The sequence below is a fragment of the Brassica napus genome, chromosome C8 (genome assembly GCF_020379485.1).
Source record: "Brassica napus cultivar Da-Ae chromosome C8, Da-Ae, whole genome shotgun sequence".
In the NCBI taxonomy this organism is placed as follows: domain Eukaryota; kingdom Viridiplantae; phylum Streptophyta; class Magnoliopsida; order Brassicales; family Brassicaceae; genus Brassica; species Brassica napus.
This window is the reverse complement of record NC_063451.1, coordinates 42,776,675-42,793,441: the sequence shown is the minus strand read 5'-3', so window position 1 is coordinate 42,793,441 and position 16,767 is coordinate 42,776,675. Positions and strand designations below refer to the sequence as shown.

The 16,767-nt window shown below is 35.2% G+C and overlaps 2 protein-coding genes across 2 annotated transcripts; one reads left to right on the top strand and one right to left on the bottom strand.

Annotated features, from left to right (window-relative positions):
• Nucleotides 1–7,746: 7,746 nt before the first annotated feature.
• LOC106414097 (GDSL esterase/lipase At2g23540) lies at nt 7,747–10,586 on the top strand. Its single transcript, XM_013854805.3, has 5 exons — nt 7,747–8,151; nt 9,255–9,385; nt 9,473–9,721; nt 9,809–10,064; nt 10,138–10,586. The coding sequence occupies exons 1-5, from the start codon at nt 7,848–7,850 to the stop codon at nt 10,359–10,361; spliced, it is 1,164 nt and encodes a 387-aa protein (XP_013710259.1). The 5' UTR covers nt 7,747–7,847; the 3' UTR covers nt 10,362–10,586.
• A 674-nt stretch (nt 10,587–11,260) lies between these two features.
• On the bottom strand, nt 11,261–13,302 carry LOC106411787 (methylesterase 2). Its single transcript, XM_013852609.3, has 3 exons — nt 12,754–13,302; nt 11,743–11,877; nt 11,261–11,668 (listed from the first exon to the last, which is right to left on the bottom strand). Exons 1-3 carry the CDS (start codon nt 13,126–13,128, stop codon nt 11,387–11,389), a joined length of 792 nt encoding a protein of 263 aa, XP_013708063.1. The 5' UTR covers nt 13,129–13,302; the 3' UTR covers nt 11,261–11,386.
• Between the last annotated feature and the right edge of the window lie 3,465 nt (nt 13,303–16,767).

The following is a 16,767-nucleotide window of genomic DNA, read 5'->3' as shown; positions in this document are numbered from 1 at the left end:
GAAGCTAGGACCACCCGCGATTGCAGAGATCAGTTGGAGTGAGTCCGATTCAAAGCACACTCTGTCCAATTGCATAGTGAGTGCATGTTCCATAGCTGTGCGCATTGCCAGTCCCTCCGCCACAAGAGACGAGATCACAAACGCCACTGTTTCACTGTGAGAGGTAAATCTCTCATTTCGATTGTTGGAGAAGCTCCAAGCCAGCCCCACCCCGTTCACTTTCTTCTTCCATGAGGCATCAGACCTACAGATAACATCAAAGTCTCCATCGAACCGAGGATGGGGTTTGGTTGATTTCGAAGGTATCAGATCCAATTGAGCTGCTTTCCACTCTTTAGCATCACAAATAGCTTTAGTCATTGTTTGTTGAGCAGAGAACTCCCGTTGTTGGAAAACCTTATAGTTTCTGGTTGTCCAGATCGCAGAAATTATCCATGGAGCCATGGGGCAGCTTAGGGGGCCAATCGGAGGTAGGAGAGTTGCTCTGAGTGCCTTAGTCCACCCCGAATCAAACGAGTTCAGAGCGAGAGTGTCGAGGCTCTCTAAGAAAGGTACCACTTCCCAAACTCTTTGTTCAAAGGGGCATTGGAAAATAGATGTAAGATAGATTCGTTACCATAACAATGAATGCACTTAGCAGAAGGTAGGATATGTCGTCACACTAAGACCTCCCCAACAGGTAGAACATCGTGCTTGATTCTCCAGAGGAGTAGTTTTAGCTTAGGTGCTGTGTCAAGGTTCCAAACCTCTTTAATCCAGTCTTGGTGATTTGAGTGTGGGATTAGGGCTGTTGGATGGTGCTTTCCCAAAGGTGCATAGTACCCAGTTTTTGCAGTATAGCTTCCAGACCTATGCTTGAGCCAGATTCTCTTATCTTCTCCGCCCCATTTGCTTGGTTTTATTGACATGATAGAGTCCATTAGGAGTGGGAACAGGTTTTCAATTTTCCGAGGATCCCATTCTCGTGTTTGATCTTGAAAGAGGTCAGACACTTTAACATTACCAGTCTGAGCAAGGGCATGACCTATTGGGCATTGCCAGTTGTCAGAAGATAACCATGGTTCCTTCCACGCAAGTATTTTCTCCCCATCTCCTACGCCCCAGCCTAGGTGTTCTTTGAGTAAGTCCATGCCTATTAAAATGCCTCGCCAACCATGTGAGCATGAGCTAGGCACTGCCACATCTAGGAACTCTTGGTTGTGGAAATATTTACCCGCCAGGATCCGAGCTAGTAGGCATGAGGGAAAGTTAATTATGCGCCACCCTATCTTTGCCAATAGAGCATCATTGAAGCTTTCGCTATCTCTGAAACCGAGTCATCCATACCTTTTAGATTTAGTCATTGTGTCCCAACTGATCCAAGACATCTTCTGATGAACTGGCTTGTCATCCCACCAGAAGCGTGTCAATGAGCTTGTATTCTCTTACAGAGAGAGTGGGGTAGTTTAAAACTGTGCATAGAATGATTTGGAATCGACGATAGCTGATATCACTCAAATTACCCTAAGGAGTGATTTATACTCTCTCAAATAAGAGGTTGAGTTGTAGTACTTAGGGATTGAATTCACACGGAGCTAGGGAACCTAATGGATCTAATATGATTAGGTTAGAAAACTTCATAGAATAGTAAAATAGATATTAATGGAGTTCCAATCACAAATTATAACTTTGAATCTTCTCTCCAATCTATCACAATCCTAAAACCTTTTGCTGAAAGTAATAAAACTAAAAACACAGAAAAGCACACTTTGCCTCTAACATGGTGGCAAAGCTTATATAGTTAGGTTAAAACTCGTCAGGGGTAATCTTGTAAATTGGTGAAGACTTGGGCTTCAAGTCGGCTGTGACCAAAAGGGCTTTTTGTGCGATTCGCTGTCGATCGATGTTCAGGTGTGAACATCGATCGATATTCCTTCTCCAATATCGACCGATGGTCGAGCTCGATGGTCATCTCGGGTGCTTGCTCCAAATATCTCCAAAATGCTCTAAAATCATCACTTATCTCGAAATCACTCTTGATCTTATAAATATAATAAATAGACTCTATAATATAATAATAGATAGTAAAAACACCTATAAACTATGGATGAAAATGGGTCAAATCCATGGTCTATCAATAGCACAATTTTGAGCAGAGTAAGCTTGCTTGCCTTTGAGAGATGTCTGTTGGAATAACTCGCTGCCCTTTGCTTGATTCTGTCTACTATGGAAGTAAACAGGTCTCTCTTCTTTCAACCAAAGTGTTCAGGGAGTCCAAGGTACTTTCCATTCTCTCCTTCTTTTTCAATTCTCTGAGTTGTCTTTATCTTCTCTTTTAGCAGCAGCGAGGTATGGTTTGAAAAGGTGATACCTGACTTTTCAGTGTTGATTCTTTGACCAGAAGCTTGCTCATAGAGTGCTAGGATCGAGAGCAGAGCTGAGACACTTTTGTCGTTGGTTCTACAGAAGAATAAGGTATCATCCGCAAAGAGAAGGTGATTAATCCTTGGGCTATTAGTGGCCACTCTGATACCCTCTAGCTTCTTTTCCTCTTGAGCCTTTCTGCACAGGCCAAACAAGACTTCGCTACACAAGATAAAAATATAAGGGGAGAGGGGGTCCCCTTGCCTTATTCCACGCTGCGGTTTTACCCTTCCTTGAGCCGCTTCGTTTATCAAATAGGAATAGGATACTGTCTTTATGCACTGCATGATTAGGTTCATCCACACCACGCTAAAGCCAAGTTGGAGGAAGACAACTTCAATGAAATCCCATTCTAGGCGATCATAGGCCTTACTCATGTCAGTCTTCACTTCCATGGAACATCTCTTAGAAGCTTTGAACGTTTTAAGGAAATGCAGAACTTCATGGGATATGAGGATGTTGTCGACTATAGCTCGCTCCTGGACAAAGGCCGATTAATTTTCTGAGACAAGGTCCGGGAGAACTAGTTTAAGCCTTTGAGCTAGCACCTTAGAGATTATCTTGTAGTAGATGTTGCATAGTGCAATTGGTCTATAATCTCCAACAAATTTAGCTCTAGTGCTTTTTGGTATTAGCCGGACATGGGTATCATTAATAGATCTCGGTAGGGTACCAGAGGTGAAAAAATATTGGATCTCGGTCACTATATCAGGTCCCATCGTAGGCCAGTTAGCTTGGAAAAAACTTGCAGAGAATCCATCCGGACCAGGAGCCTTATCTGGATGGATTGCAAGTTATGCCAAGTGGATCTCTTCTGCATTAGGGACTGCAACGAGGTATAGGTTTGTGATCTCCGAAATCTTTGGGGTTAGGGCTTCTGCTACAATGTGCTGTCTGTCCCCCGGAATATTTTTGAATAGGTCAGAGAAGTAATGGACAATCGTTCCAGTTATTTCCTTCTCGGTAAAGACATGTACACCATCACCATTTTCCATAACTGAAAATTTATTTAAGGCTTTCCTCCCCCACCGTTGAGTTTTCGAAGCAAAGTCTCGTCATTTACTGGACTGACCATTGCTTGTTCCAGCTCCTCCTTCCACTTACTAATAAGTAACTTGTTGTTTCTCTGTTGTTCCTTATTCCATAGCACAATGGCTCTTCGGGTTTGACTGATCTTGAACTGGACAGAGCTTGGGCCTGCTTTACTCCAAGTATCTTCGACCAGGTTCTTGATTTCAGGTTTGTCTCTAAGTCTTCTATCAAATCTGAACAGCCCTTTCCATTTTTTTCCTAATTAGGTCGAAGCAAGTGAGTATAGGTCTATGGTCTGACCCTTCATAGTTTAGATATTCACAGCACCCTGATTGGAATCTTTTGAACCATAGACTGTTATCTATGGATCGATCTAGTCTGCATCTTACAACTTCTTCATTTCTTATGCCTCTCTAGGAGAGGAAGTCACCAGTATGAGGAAGATCAAAGAGATCACATTCGGAGAGAAAGGTTCTAAAATCTCCAAAGGAGGCTTCTGATCGAGTTCTGCCACCAGTTTTCTCCTGGTTGGTGATGATATCATTGAAATCACCAGACAGTATCCATGCAACATCTCTATCACGAGCTTCATCAACAATTTTTCCCCATAACTGTCTTCGTAATTGGTAGTCTGGATCTCCGTAAACGAAAGAGGTAAGAAAAGGCTTCTTCTCATAATTTATTTCCGCATTGATAAGGTTCTTACAAGAAGATATAACATTAAGGTGTATTCCTTGCTTCCAGAACAGCGCTAAGCCGCCACTTCCATGGCTTTCAGGAGGTATTAAGTACGAGTTCAGGAACTTCAATGAATTGCATTTCTGGAGGACAAATTCGTTGACATTCTTTGTCTCCAAGAGGAATATTATGTCAGGAGAGAATCGCTTGTGGATCTCTTTCAACTTCTGGACTGTCAAGGGATTCTCCAACCCTTGACAGTTCCAGCTCAAAATCTTTAAGGAATTGGATCTTGTGGATTCTGAAAATCCACTTTCCTTCTTACAATGGCCGGAATGATTTTGGCCTGAGGTTGCTTGTTTGTAAGAGGGGGTTGAGGTCCTTGAGCTGAAGTCCCCTGAGAGTTTGTCGCTTTACCCTTTGCACTGGTTCCTCTAGTAGAAGAAGAAGGAGCATTACGTCTTTTTGGGGGATATGCGAACTTGGGTAGTTCTCCTCTTCTTTGCAACTGCGCTTGTACTGACCCCGAGAGGATTAGGTAGCTTGTTCTTTAGAGGGGGCCGCCCTAGCCTCTTTTTTGCTGGAACTCTAGTGCTTTCAAGGTTGGAGTGTATAGCATTATCGCCATTCTCAATTGGAGGGCCTAGGCGTTCAGAAGCAGGGATTCTGGTTGGGCTTTGAGTGAATGTATCATCTTGTCTGTTCTCTCTCCTCCCACCCGTTGCATTCAATGCATTAGCTATATTGGCAATATTAATCACATTGGCTGTGATAACCATATTGCGAGCTACCTCCTCTGTTTCTCCTTTCTCTTCAGCTAACCTCATTCTTTCCTTTCTTGCAGCACTCTCACTTGGATCTGCATAGCTAACATACTGTACCATAACCTCTCTCAGCTCTTCACGGGCTTTAATAAGAGCGTCTTATGGGATTTGGATATTGAAATGTGGAGGTGAAGAATGCAGGGTGTTTCTAGCCTGAGAATCAGCATCTTTTGAAGGTCTCATGCTCTGGTTAGGGGAGGCTCTGTTTCCAGTAGATTCACGGTCTCTGTTTGCACTATGGGAGGGGGTTATGTCTATAGATCTAGTTATTTCCGGAGGGATCCTCCTGCCTGTATCGACCCATCTTTGACCTCCAGATCTGTGAGAGGAAGCTCAGAATTGCTGAGAGTGTTGTTCAGATCTTGAGGCATGGGTACTCTTCTGTGTACTTCTTGTGTCACCAGCATAATATATATTATCAAGGTGACTTCTCAAGTCTTTTTGATTATATGGCAGATTTGCTCTTCGAGCATCTCTCATAAAGCCTGAAAGTTGGCGAGGGTCATTTCTAGCGGAGTGCCTTTCCACTGAAGGTGCGATACGGTGTGAAGGTAAGGATTCCTTCCTCTGAGATTCCATATGGGGGTTTCCTTCCAGCTTTTGATTAGTGTGAGGGTTTAGAGGGCAATCTTCCTTTTCATGGTCTAACCTAAAGCATAATTTACAATGTTTTTCCAGTTTCTCGTAGAGCAGAGAGGCCGTGACCTCATCACCATTAGAGTATTCCAAAGTTGAGGTGAATAAGAGTGGGAGGAGACCATTGATAATGACTCGCACTATGGCCTTAGTGTCAGTAATCTCCCCTCTGCCAAAGAAACCCAAATCTTCAGCAATACTGCAAAGCATCGCTTCGCTCCACAAATGGACTGGACCCCTTGTACTTCAATCCAAAAGGGTATTTGGTAGGGAAATTCAGGAGAGATTGTAGGCTCCCACTTCTTGCATACAATGTTTAGCAATAAGTGTTGTTTCCCTATATGTTCGAAGATATAAGTGCAAATATCTAATACTTATCACATGAATATTTATATTGAAAACAAGATATTATCTTACTATATATATCAACTGAGAAGTCACTTAATTGACTTTTGTTTATGTGTCGCTTATATGTAAAATTTTTTAAAAATATTATAGTTTAATTGGTCAATGATTTTTATTATTTATTTATTTGAATGATGGATTATATTATTAAACCATATAATCAAAGAGTTGTAAACAAGGTGAACCACGAAAACTTATAAATAATTGTTTATAATTGGTTATCAATATATTTATAATTACAAAATTGTATATTCGTTGGAATGATCATTGTGTATAAAAATTACTTTTATATATTATTATTTATTTTGTGTTTATTTACATATTATGAAATAATAAAATAATAAACATATATTAAATAATTGAGAAGCTAATAATTATTGTGTTTATAGTTTAATTGGAGCAAGTCATAAATCAAAACAATCACTCTTGTTTACTTAAAATCATTTTATGATAAATTAATTAAAACAGTCATATTTATTAATTTTATATGTTGATATAATATTATAATTAAATTTAAATGATATCAATATAAATACATATAGAATGATTTTATGATATTTGTATCTTTGATATAACACAAAAAATTAAAATGTTGTATCACAAAATTTTCAGTGTGCGTAACTTTTAATTTTTTTAGTAATTTATAGTTATTTTAAAAAATTCAATGCAAATTTTAAAATTAAAATATTAATTTATCTCTGTTTAGGAGAATTGTTTAAAAAATATATGCAATTTTAGTGGATTTTGCAGCAACGGTCGGATGTTTAATTGAATATACAGTATTCAAATCACAGTAGTGAAGCAATACACCCCTGCAATTGCATATCTAAAAAAAAAATATGTGATAGGTCTTAAGTAGAAGTTAAAATCTTTTTTTTTCTAATTGCAATATCAGCTGGGAATATGGAAAGTTGTAAACGATACTTCCTACAATGGAAAGTTGTGAAAGATACTTGCTATAGCTACTTTCTGCAGATTACAAATGAGTGATAAAGTTTCAACTTCTTGAGAGAAGTTCCCAAAAAATGAGTCTCACCTTCTTGACCAAATTAACACCTAATCTCTTTTGGAGGAAAATTCTCTCATTTACTGCAAAATACTGAAATAGTATACGATAAAAAACTAAAACATAGCTGTATTTAAAATTATTTACTTAAATATTTGACACACGGTCTCTTTCTCTACAAATCTTTTTGTAACTTTTCTCCACTTCTACCTCAATTTTGTTACGGTTTACATATATATATGAATAAAAAAGTAGTAATAAAATATACTACTTGTATTTTAATTTTGATTGTAAAAACTACTCTCTCTCTCTCTTCTAAGATTTTCTAGAATATACATGCTTATTAAGAATTTAATAAATGTTTATAATTTAATTTATTTTGTACTTTATTATACACTTTCCAATAACTTTCCACCAATGAAATTTAATCAATTCAAATATTCTCAATTAATGTTCCTCAAAAGTATAAAAATGTATCTTAACAATATAGAAAATCTATCTTTGTGGAACAAGAAAAAAATCTAAAACATCTTATTTTCAAAAACGGAGGAGGTAGTAAAAAGTAGTAATAAATAATTTTTTGGAATGATGTGCATCAGTAATTACTTTTCTTCTTGGAAACTGATATTTTATTTATCCAACAAATGTGAACTACTTGGATTAGATGTGACTCTATATCCGGAGATCTCAAGCGTCCAACGAATCAATGGTTCACAAGCAAAAGGAAAAATTAGTCCACGTTGATGAACCACCACTTGAAAAATCTTGAAGCACAATCTCACAAGTTTCCTTTCGATCCCAACCCCATCTTTTATAATATAAATTCCATACAGAAGCACCTAAACTTCTCAAAATCGTGAGAAATGGCCACAAAAGCTTGTAGTCCAAGAAGAGATATGGACGTGACTATCTTCTTGTTCTCCTTCCTCTTAACTCTCACTGCTCTAGTGGAAGCTGCTGGTCGTGGAGTTTCCAATAATAATAACAAAAATGGCGGATTAGGAGCTTCGTTTATATTTGGAGATTCTCTAGTCGATGCCGGAAACAATAATTATCTACCGACCTTATCTAGGGCCAATATGAAGCCTAATGGTATCGATTTCAAAGCCTCCGGAGGAAACCCTACCGGTCGGTTTACTAATGGCCGGACCATTGGTGACATCGTTGGTACGTAGCTATCTATATTCGGTAACGCATATCCCCTCTATATTAAAAAAGAATCATTACAATATTTGAGGTAGACAAGTGTAATGATTTTTAAAATTCTTAGAAAAATAAGTTGGTTTTTCTAAATATATAATAAGATTTTTATTAAACTAACCATAAATTAATTATTAATATTCTCAATTATTTCCTTAAATAAAAATTTACGGAATTGCCTAACATGACTAAAGTATATATGACAATTAATGATTTTGAATAATAAAGATTTGATACAAATTAGTGTATTCTCTATCATTTTTGTTTAACTTTAAGTTATTAAAATAAATTAAACAATCACATTAACAATATAATATAAATTTAGATTTTTCCGTATATGTTATATTTTGAACTTTATAAAAAATCTCACATTGAAATTTTTATGATCCATGATTTAATTTTTTTTTATGACAATATACAAATTATTACAAAATCATGTAAGTAGAAAGTTTCATATATATTAATATCTTTTAATTAAAATATATACCATAGAAAATACATAAAGATTTTAATTTTAAATTTTGCTTTGAACAATTTTTTTCTGATAAAATCTTTGAACAAATACTGACAACTTAATATTTAAAATTTAAAATTTGCATTAAATGTTTATAAAAAATATAAATTACTAAAACTTTCAAAAATATTGCACAGTGAAAATTTGTTATCAGCGATTTAATTTTTTTGTTATAAAAGATACAAATAAGTAGAACTCATCATTTAACAATATATCAATATTAAAAATATACTATTTATCTATGTATATATTATGTAAATTTAATTATATAAATATAAAATAGAAGAAATGATCGTTTGGATTAATAAAATTTATTTACGTATTCACACCAATTTAATTATATACGTAATAGTTATTGATTTTTTATTATCCAATATTTATAATATGTTAAAAAAACATATAATATGTAAAATAATTTATATATATACGATATTCATCTCACGCAAGTCTTAATCTAGTATATAGTAAATGAAATGTGGCATACATCATTAATATATATGATATTGATGTTTATTTGCTCTATTCTATATGAACGGTTTGATTTATGATATTTCAGGGGAAGAGTTAGGGTCAGCGAACTATGCGATCCCGTTCTTAGCACCAAACGCTACCGGAAAAGCTTTATTAGCCGGAGTGAATTACGCGTCTGGAGGAGGAGGAATCATGAATGCAACCGGGAGAATCTTTGTAAGTTTTAGTCATCTGGATTTGATAATATGTTAAAAATGTATTTTAGAGCTTTAACTTTGTGGGTAAAATGTAAATATTTGGTAGGTGAATAGGTTAGGTATGGATGTACAAGTCGATTTCTTCAACACCACACGAAAACAATTTGATGACCTACTTGGAAAGGACAAAGCAAAAGAGTATATAAGCAAGAAATCAATATTCTCAATCACTATCGGAGCCAACGACTTCCTCAACAACTATCTATTCCCACTTCTCTCCGTCGGAACACGTCTCACGGAAACTCCTGATATCTTTATTAACGACATGCTTGATCATCTACGCGACCAACTAACCGTAAGCAAAACCAACAGATAGTTTTGTTACCTTTTGAGTCATACGTTATAAGCTTACAGTTAATGAATCTTTATGGTTACAATGAAGAGGTTGTATCAATTGGATGCGAGAAAGTTTGTGATCGGGAACGTTGGACCGATCGGATGCATACCGTACCAGAAAACCATTAATCAATTAAACGAAGACGAGTGTGTGGACTTGGCTAATAAGCTAGCAAATCAATACAACGTTCGACTAAAGAGTTTATTGGAGGACCTAAACAAGAAGCTTCCCGGAGCAATGTTCGTGCATGCAAATGTCTACGATCTGGTCATGGAACTCATTACTAACTACAAAAAATACGGTAAATTTTTGTTTTATTCTTCTATAACTCACACACACATTACTAACACATACGTACGTTTTATGCCTTGAAGGGTTCAAAACTGCGACAAAGGCTTGTTGCGGTAATGGAGGACAGTATGCGGGTATAGTACCGTGCGGACCGACTTCGAGTTTGTGCGAAGAAAGGGATAAGTATGTGTTTTGGGATCCCTATCATCCGAGTGAAGCAGCAAATGTTATCATCGCCAAGCAATTGTTGTATGGTGATACTAAAGTTATATCTCCGGTTAATCTCAGCAAACTTAGAGATATGTGATTTGATTGTCTGCTGAACAAAGCGTCTCCTTGGATATTCTATAAATATTTTTCTTGCATTTACGTTTGTTATACGCAAAGCTAAGATCCATCTTTGTATCATTGTATGTGTTTGTGTTGTGTTTACTTTTAGTGAGAATGCTTTTTTTTTTGTCAAGATATATGATAGAAAATTCGAAAATGTATTTGTCAAGAAAGTGATAACAAATTTCTGGTTCTCCTTCTACATTGCCTTCTTTACTTTCCGCATCTTGGTTTAATCTTAGACGGTTAGTTTCCCACGTATACTCTTTGTACATTGACTATTAGTTCTCTGAGATCCAGAGAATGCCAAACCAACACTACATTGACTGTTAGTTTTTTTTTTCTCTTTTAAAGCATAGAAAGCAATAAACGTCTTGAATTTTAGAAATTTCCATTATAGAACACAAACTTTATCGCATCTAATCTACAGTGTTCCTTATTTTTTAGGATATGCTCAGAGCCTCAGACAGAGTGACGGAGCATTATTTTTCTAAGAATATGCTTAAAAGAATACAGAGCATTAAAATGATTATTTTGAGCAACTGAATGTCCCACAATATGCTCGGACAGAGTGACAGATTTCTGTAAGGACATTTATGCTTTTAATTACTAACTTACCCGTGATGATGTATCACTTTTTACCCCAGGTACTACATTTCTGACTGAAGAAGAAGTCCATGCGCCGTGGCAGAGCCCATGGGCGAAGACAAACCGCTTCTTGTACTCCTTACCTATTATTATATGGGATACTTCTGCATCTTGGCTCAACACTTATATAGACGACTTTCTCACATATACTTTCTGTATAGTACTGAATACTGATTGTTAGTTTTTGGTCGTTCTCTTAGATCTAGAGAATGCCAAACCAACACTACATTGACTGTTAAGTTTATTTTAAATTATGTCAAACATTTGAACGCGATAAAAGTCTTGATCTTTAGAAAGACCCATTTGCAGGACAACACTTATTTGTATCCAAATACATTTTCATAACAAGATAATTTAAGCTAATTTTTCCGCGATTTCCAAGAGATAGTCACTTAGTAACTGAGGCTTGCAGAACATTGGCATATGATCTGTGTCCTCCATCTCCTTCACTACTTTCGTCGGATAATTATCGATCATCCACCACTGAATTTCTTTTGTAATTGTTTTGTCCTCTTTGCACACAATGTAAGCTCGAGGAACAGATCCATACCCTTTGTCCGAAAAGTTCTCCACCTTGGATAAATCGTTGATGAACAATGATCCGGGCCTCTTTAAAAGCAATCCAAGCTCAATATCCTAAATCAAGATTACCATATACATGAGTATTTATCATTTTATCATGAGATGTTGATGATGATACATCAAATTACCTCAACAGGAGAAAGTTGATAGAGAGCGTGCTTCATGAACTCAGTGCTGAAAGACATTGACACACCGGAATTGTCTGAGCCATATGATTTGAACTCCGAGCCCAACCATGCTTCTGGTGGCGTATCCCGTTTAAACTTGTACGTGATGATCATAGAGTTAAAATTTAGATTTATCTTTCTGGTTAAAAACAACTAAATTATAGAAAGATACGGCGGTAAAATTTTAACCACTTTGAAAGTACACTACTTGGACTTTTAGTAATATAGGTGAAATTAAACTCATTGTACCCACATACACGTTCGATGGGGCCATGGGGGAGATATATCTAACATCATATATATAAGAACGACAAATCCATTTAAAAATACTTATCTTGATTATAAGTGTGAGACATCGCATATGACCACGAGATTTCAAAAGTAACCCATTATCTTGAAGACAAAGAGATTGTCTAAGATGTAGGCGATTTTTGAAAATAAATCCAGCTAGGGTTTTTGTTAGACGGCAAAGTTTCGTGTTGATAACGTGAATAAAGAAAAATAAGAAATCGGTTGATCTTATTATTCCATAGATAATAATACATATATGTGTACAGATACAAAGCTAGGGTTAAACCCTAGAACATAGGTTTAATGGGCCTAATGGACATTCACACGGTTCATGACAATTTGTGTGTTTCATGATAAAAATTCATAGTTTAAAAATTAGGATCAGAGCTATGGATCATATGGACGATTTCCCACGTCATACCGGCCCATCTTGTAGTGATATTTCTTAGATAAGCACAAGATAACATATAGAACTAATAATTATATAGAAGTAAGTGCTGCGGATGAAATAATTAATTTCTAGATAGTTTAAGCTCCTACGTTATAATTACTTTTATTTAAGCTCGTAATTACTTCTGTTTAAATTTCAATTCTTAGAGATTTGGCTCTCTCTTTTTTTGAACAACTGAGAGATTTGGCTCTAAACAGGAAAAAAGGTAGTGGTCGTTAAACAGATCGAACCTTATCCACGACGAACGATGGTGAGTGTTTGGTATCGGGCATGAAAGCAGTCACGAAGACTGAGACAGAGATTTTGTCTGGAAACTTATCCATGGCCATGGCTAAGCTGAACCCTCCAAAGCTATGACCAACGAGCACAACCTTCTCATCACTTGGTAATGAGGCGATTAGCTGTATCAATGGCTCAGAGTATTGTTCGCATGTGGAGATCTCAGTGATAGACCTGGTTGTGTCTATACCCGAAGCAGCTAGGTCTAAGGCGGTTACGCGGTGGCCGGAGGCCTCGAGAAGCGGCTTAACCTTGTTCCAGCACCACGCGCCGTGGCATGCACCATGTACTAGCACGAAGTGCTGCTGATTCTTCTCCTCACCCATTTTTTTTCTTAACCTTTGATTTTGTATATTATTTCCTACTCCTCACAGACCGACACCACACAACATATATAAAGAGATTTTCTCTCTCTCTAAATGCCGATACGTCAGCGCGTCAGCCTTCTGTTACTAGTTCTTCAGTTTATTTTCCAAAAGAACAATCCACGTTAACCAACGCGGTTGGCCTAGTGGTAGTTGAGGAAGAAAATTCAATACGCTCCCCGCAGGTTTGACTCGCGTTGGCCATTCGGGCCCTCCCTGCTAATTCTTGGGGAGGAAATTACGTGGCTGCTGCGGGCCTCGTGAGATTAGTCGGTTGACTTCGGTCGTCGGATCCCCACGATTACAAAAAAAAAAAAAAAAGAACAATCCACATCAGCACAATTTTAAAGCAGCTTTTTCTAAATAAATAGTTTGTGATTTTTTAACTACATATGAGAATATTCCAGACATTATTTACAAATTGATTTTAACACATGTACTCTCTACCATCAATTCTACTAAATAAATCTGATATGGCATGTTAAAATGATGACATGGTTCATGGTTAAATGTAACAAAGACGATTACATTTAATGTGTATTAATAAATTTGTTAAACATTTTAGATTATGGTAATAAAGTATGCATCAAAATTAAAGGAAATCTATTCAAATATGACATTAAATAGGGTAGTAAAGTATGCACAAAATTAAACTAAATCTATTCAAATTTTGAAATAGTTTTTTTAATAATTATACAATTTTATTACTAAAAAATTTTGCAATTTCTTATTATTATTTTTAAAACATAAATTTTAATCGTAATGCTATTATATATCTACAAATTTTAAAAATATTGTTTAGTTGTACTTTTTGATAATTATATAACTTTTATATCATAATTAATTTTATACAAGTTGATTTAATATATTTTATCCAAAAGAAATAGATATAAAAAATCTGTCTAAGATTATAATTTTAAATATATACATATCTATTTTAAATATAATTTAAAATAAACATAATTTTTTTTCATCTTAATTTTATGTTCAATTCAATCAAATTTATATTAAAATATTACAAAAAATAATAAACTCTAAAATAGTAATAAAATATTTTTAAAAAATTTAAATTTAAATTTTTATTACTGCACGTGGTATAGGAAAACATCTAGTAAACTATAAATTTAGTGAATTTAAATGTTTAATAGATATGATTACATATGAAAAATAAACTATAGACTAAATAACAAATATTCAACTTATGGTGAATATATCAAAATACGAAAGAATAAGCACAAAAATATGAACTTTTACATGACGATTGAATTTTTATTTTTGTTTATATTTTTTTACTTAATTTGGAAATAATATCAAACCTTATAAACTCTAACACCGATAAATCCTCAAGTTGATCGTCCAATCTGCATTAAAATCGTCACAATCAAATATGCTGATCAAGATATGCTCTGAGCTTGCGAATTTGGTTTGTATGGTTAGTTCAGTTCGGATAATTCATTTTTTTGGTTAGTTCGGATCTTACAAAATCTTACAAAACTGAATAAAAGATTAATTCGATTTGGTAATTAGTTAGTTTAGTTTTGTATTTTTCTACCAAACTAAACTGAAGTTTTTGATTTTTGTCAGATTTTAGGTTTTAGGTAAAATTTTCGAACATTATGTTTGGTTAGTTCGGATATTTCGATTAGTTTGGTTCAATATTTGGATATGATTTTGGTTTAGTATGGTATAAGTTCAAATGTTTTAATTAATAAAATTCTAGGAAAATTAAAAAATAAAATCAAAATAACTGTTCACTGATCCGAATCGATAACCAATTTTTTTTAAAAAAATGTGTGAATTGAATCTTTAATTAAAGTTTAACTGAAAACTAAATATTGTGGTTCAGTTTTGGAAGTTCAGTGTGGTTAGTTTTCACAGTCCTAAGAACAACAATACTAGTAAAACATTTTTGAAAGTTTTCGTCAATAAAATGTTAATATTTAAAAATTTATTACTAAACTTTAATTTTAAAATATTAAAGTAATTAAAATGGCGCACATAGAGAATCTCTCAAATATTTTGGAAAGTATTTTGCACATGTAAAATTATCAAAATAAAATTTTCTTTCTCCTCTATTTTTTTATTTTTATTATTTTGATACTGAAGTGCTAGATATCAAATGATAATAAAGAAAAAGAATTTTGAAAACCAAGGACGATAATGATTTTCTAATAAATTATCACTAAGAGCATCTCAAACCCCACTGCATAATTTACTACAAAATAGAATGGGAAATGGAGTAATGAGTTTTTTGGAGTGGAGTTGGAGATGCACTATAAGTCACTATATCCAATATATCCAATGTAACTCATATAATAATAACAAGCCTTTTTTCAGAAAAAAAAACTCATATAATAATAACACAAAAAATATGAGATATGTTATAAAATAACTTATAATTTTATAGTATCGAGAAATTTTAAATAGGACAAAATTTTATACCCGCTGGAAGAAAATAACACTGATAATGAAAAATAATGTGTTATAAGAAGAAGAAGGGATGATGTATTACAATTGATCGAAACGATCGTTTATATAGAAGTGAAAAAAAAAAAGTTATTGTGCGTGCATAGTGACAGTGGGCTCCACACTTATTATATGCACAAGCAGTTTTCGTTATTCGGTGCTGTCATTTTTGACATTTGATTTATGCACGTTCATAACACTCCCCCTTGGAGACCAGTGTCACTATCGTTTCTTGCTTAACGTATATGTTGCCTCGTTAAAAACTTTTCCAGGAAAACCCAATGGGAAAAACCATAGTAAGGTAAAAAGAGTACAACTACGTAAGCTCCCCCTCGAATGAGCAGTCATAGATCCTTCTGATAACGCATTCCAATGTTATGGACATGTTTTCTGAATACCGAAGTCGGAAGTGATTTTGTAAAGAGGTCACCTGCATTGTCGCATGATCGGACATATCTTACTTCTATCTCTTTCTTCTTCATGAACTCTTGAGTGTATGAGAAAAACTTCGAATGAATATGCTTCGTTCTATCGCTTTTGATATATCTGTCCTTTGTTTGAGCAACACATGCTACATTATCTTCATATAGAATAGTTGGCTCCGTATTTTCGTCAATCCCGCTGCTTGAACAGATGTGTCGGCTTATTGATCTTAGCTATACACATTCTCTACTTGCTTCATGAAGTGCAATGATCTCAGCATGATTTGAAGAAGTAGCCACGAGCGTTTGTTTCTGAGAACGCCAAGATATAGCAGTGCCTCCGATCGTGAAAATGTATCTTGTTTGTGATCGGGCTTTGTGTGGATCTGAAAGATATCCTGCATCTGCAAAACCAACCATTTGACCTTTTGAACTTTTAGGATAAAACAAGCCTAAATCAATGGTCCCTTGGAGGTAACGAAAAACATGTTTAATCTCATTCCAATGTCTTCGAGTTGGAGATGAGCTGAATCTTGCCAAAAGATTCACAGCAAATGATATATCAGGCCGTGTACAATTTGCAAGGTATATCAACGCTCCAATTGCACTTAGAATGGTACTTCCGGACCAAGTATCTCTTCTTTCTCCTCAGGTGGTCGAAATGGATCACTTTCAATATTAAGTGACCTAACGACCATCGGGGCGATAAGAG

Excerpts from the sequence above, each read along its gene's own strand:
- LOC106411787 (XM_013852609.3), bottom strand. The coding sequence starts at position 13,128 with ATGGGTGAGGAGAAGAATCAGCAGCACTTCGTGCTAGTACATGGTGCA. Across the intron at positions 11,878-12,753 it reads CATCGTTCGTCGTGGATAAG|TTTAAACGGGATACGCCACC; the intron begins GTTCGATCTGTT and ends ATCACGTACAAG. Across the intron at positions 11,669-11,742 it reads ATCAACTTTCTCCTGTTGAG|GATATTGAGCTTGGATTGCT; the intron begins GTAATTTGATGT and ends ATCTTGATTTAG.
- LOC106414097 (XM_013854805.3), top strand. The coding sequence starts at position 7,848 with ATGGCCACAAAAGCTTGTAGTCCAAGAAGAGATATGGACGTGACTATC. Across the intron at positions 9,722-9,808 it reads ATCTACGCGACCAACTAACC|AGGTTGTATCAATTGGATGC; the intron begins GTAAGCAAAACC and ends GTTACAATGAAG. Across the intron at positions 10,065-10,137 it reads TACTAACTACAAAAAATACG|GGTTCAAAACTGCGACAAAG; the intron begins GTAAATTTTTGT and ends TATGCCTTGAAG.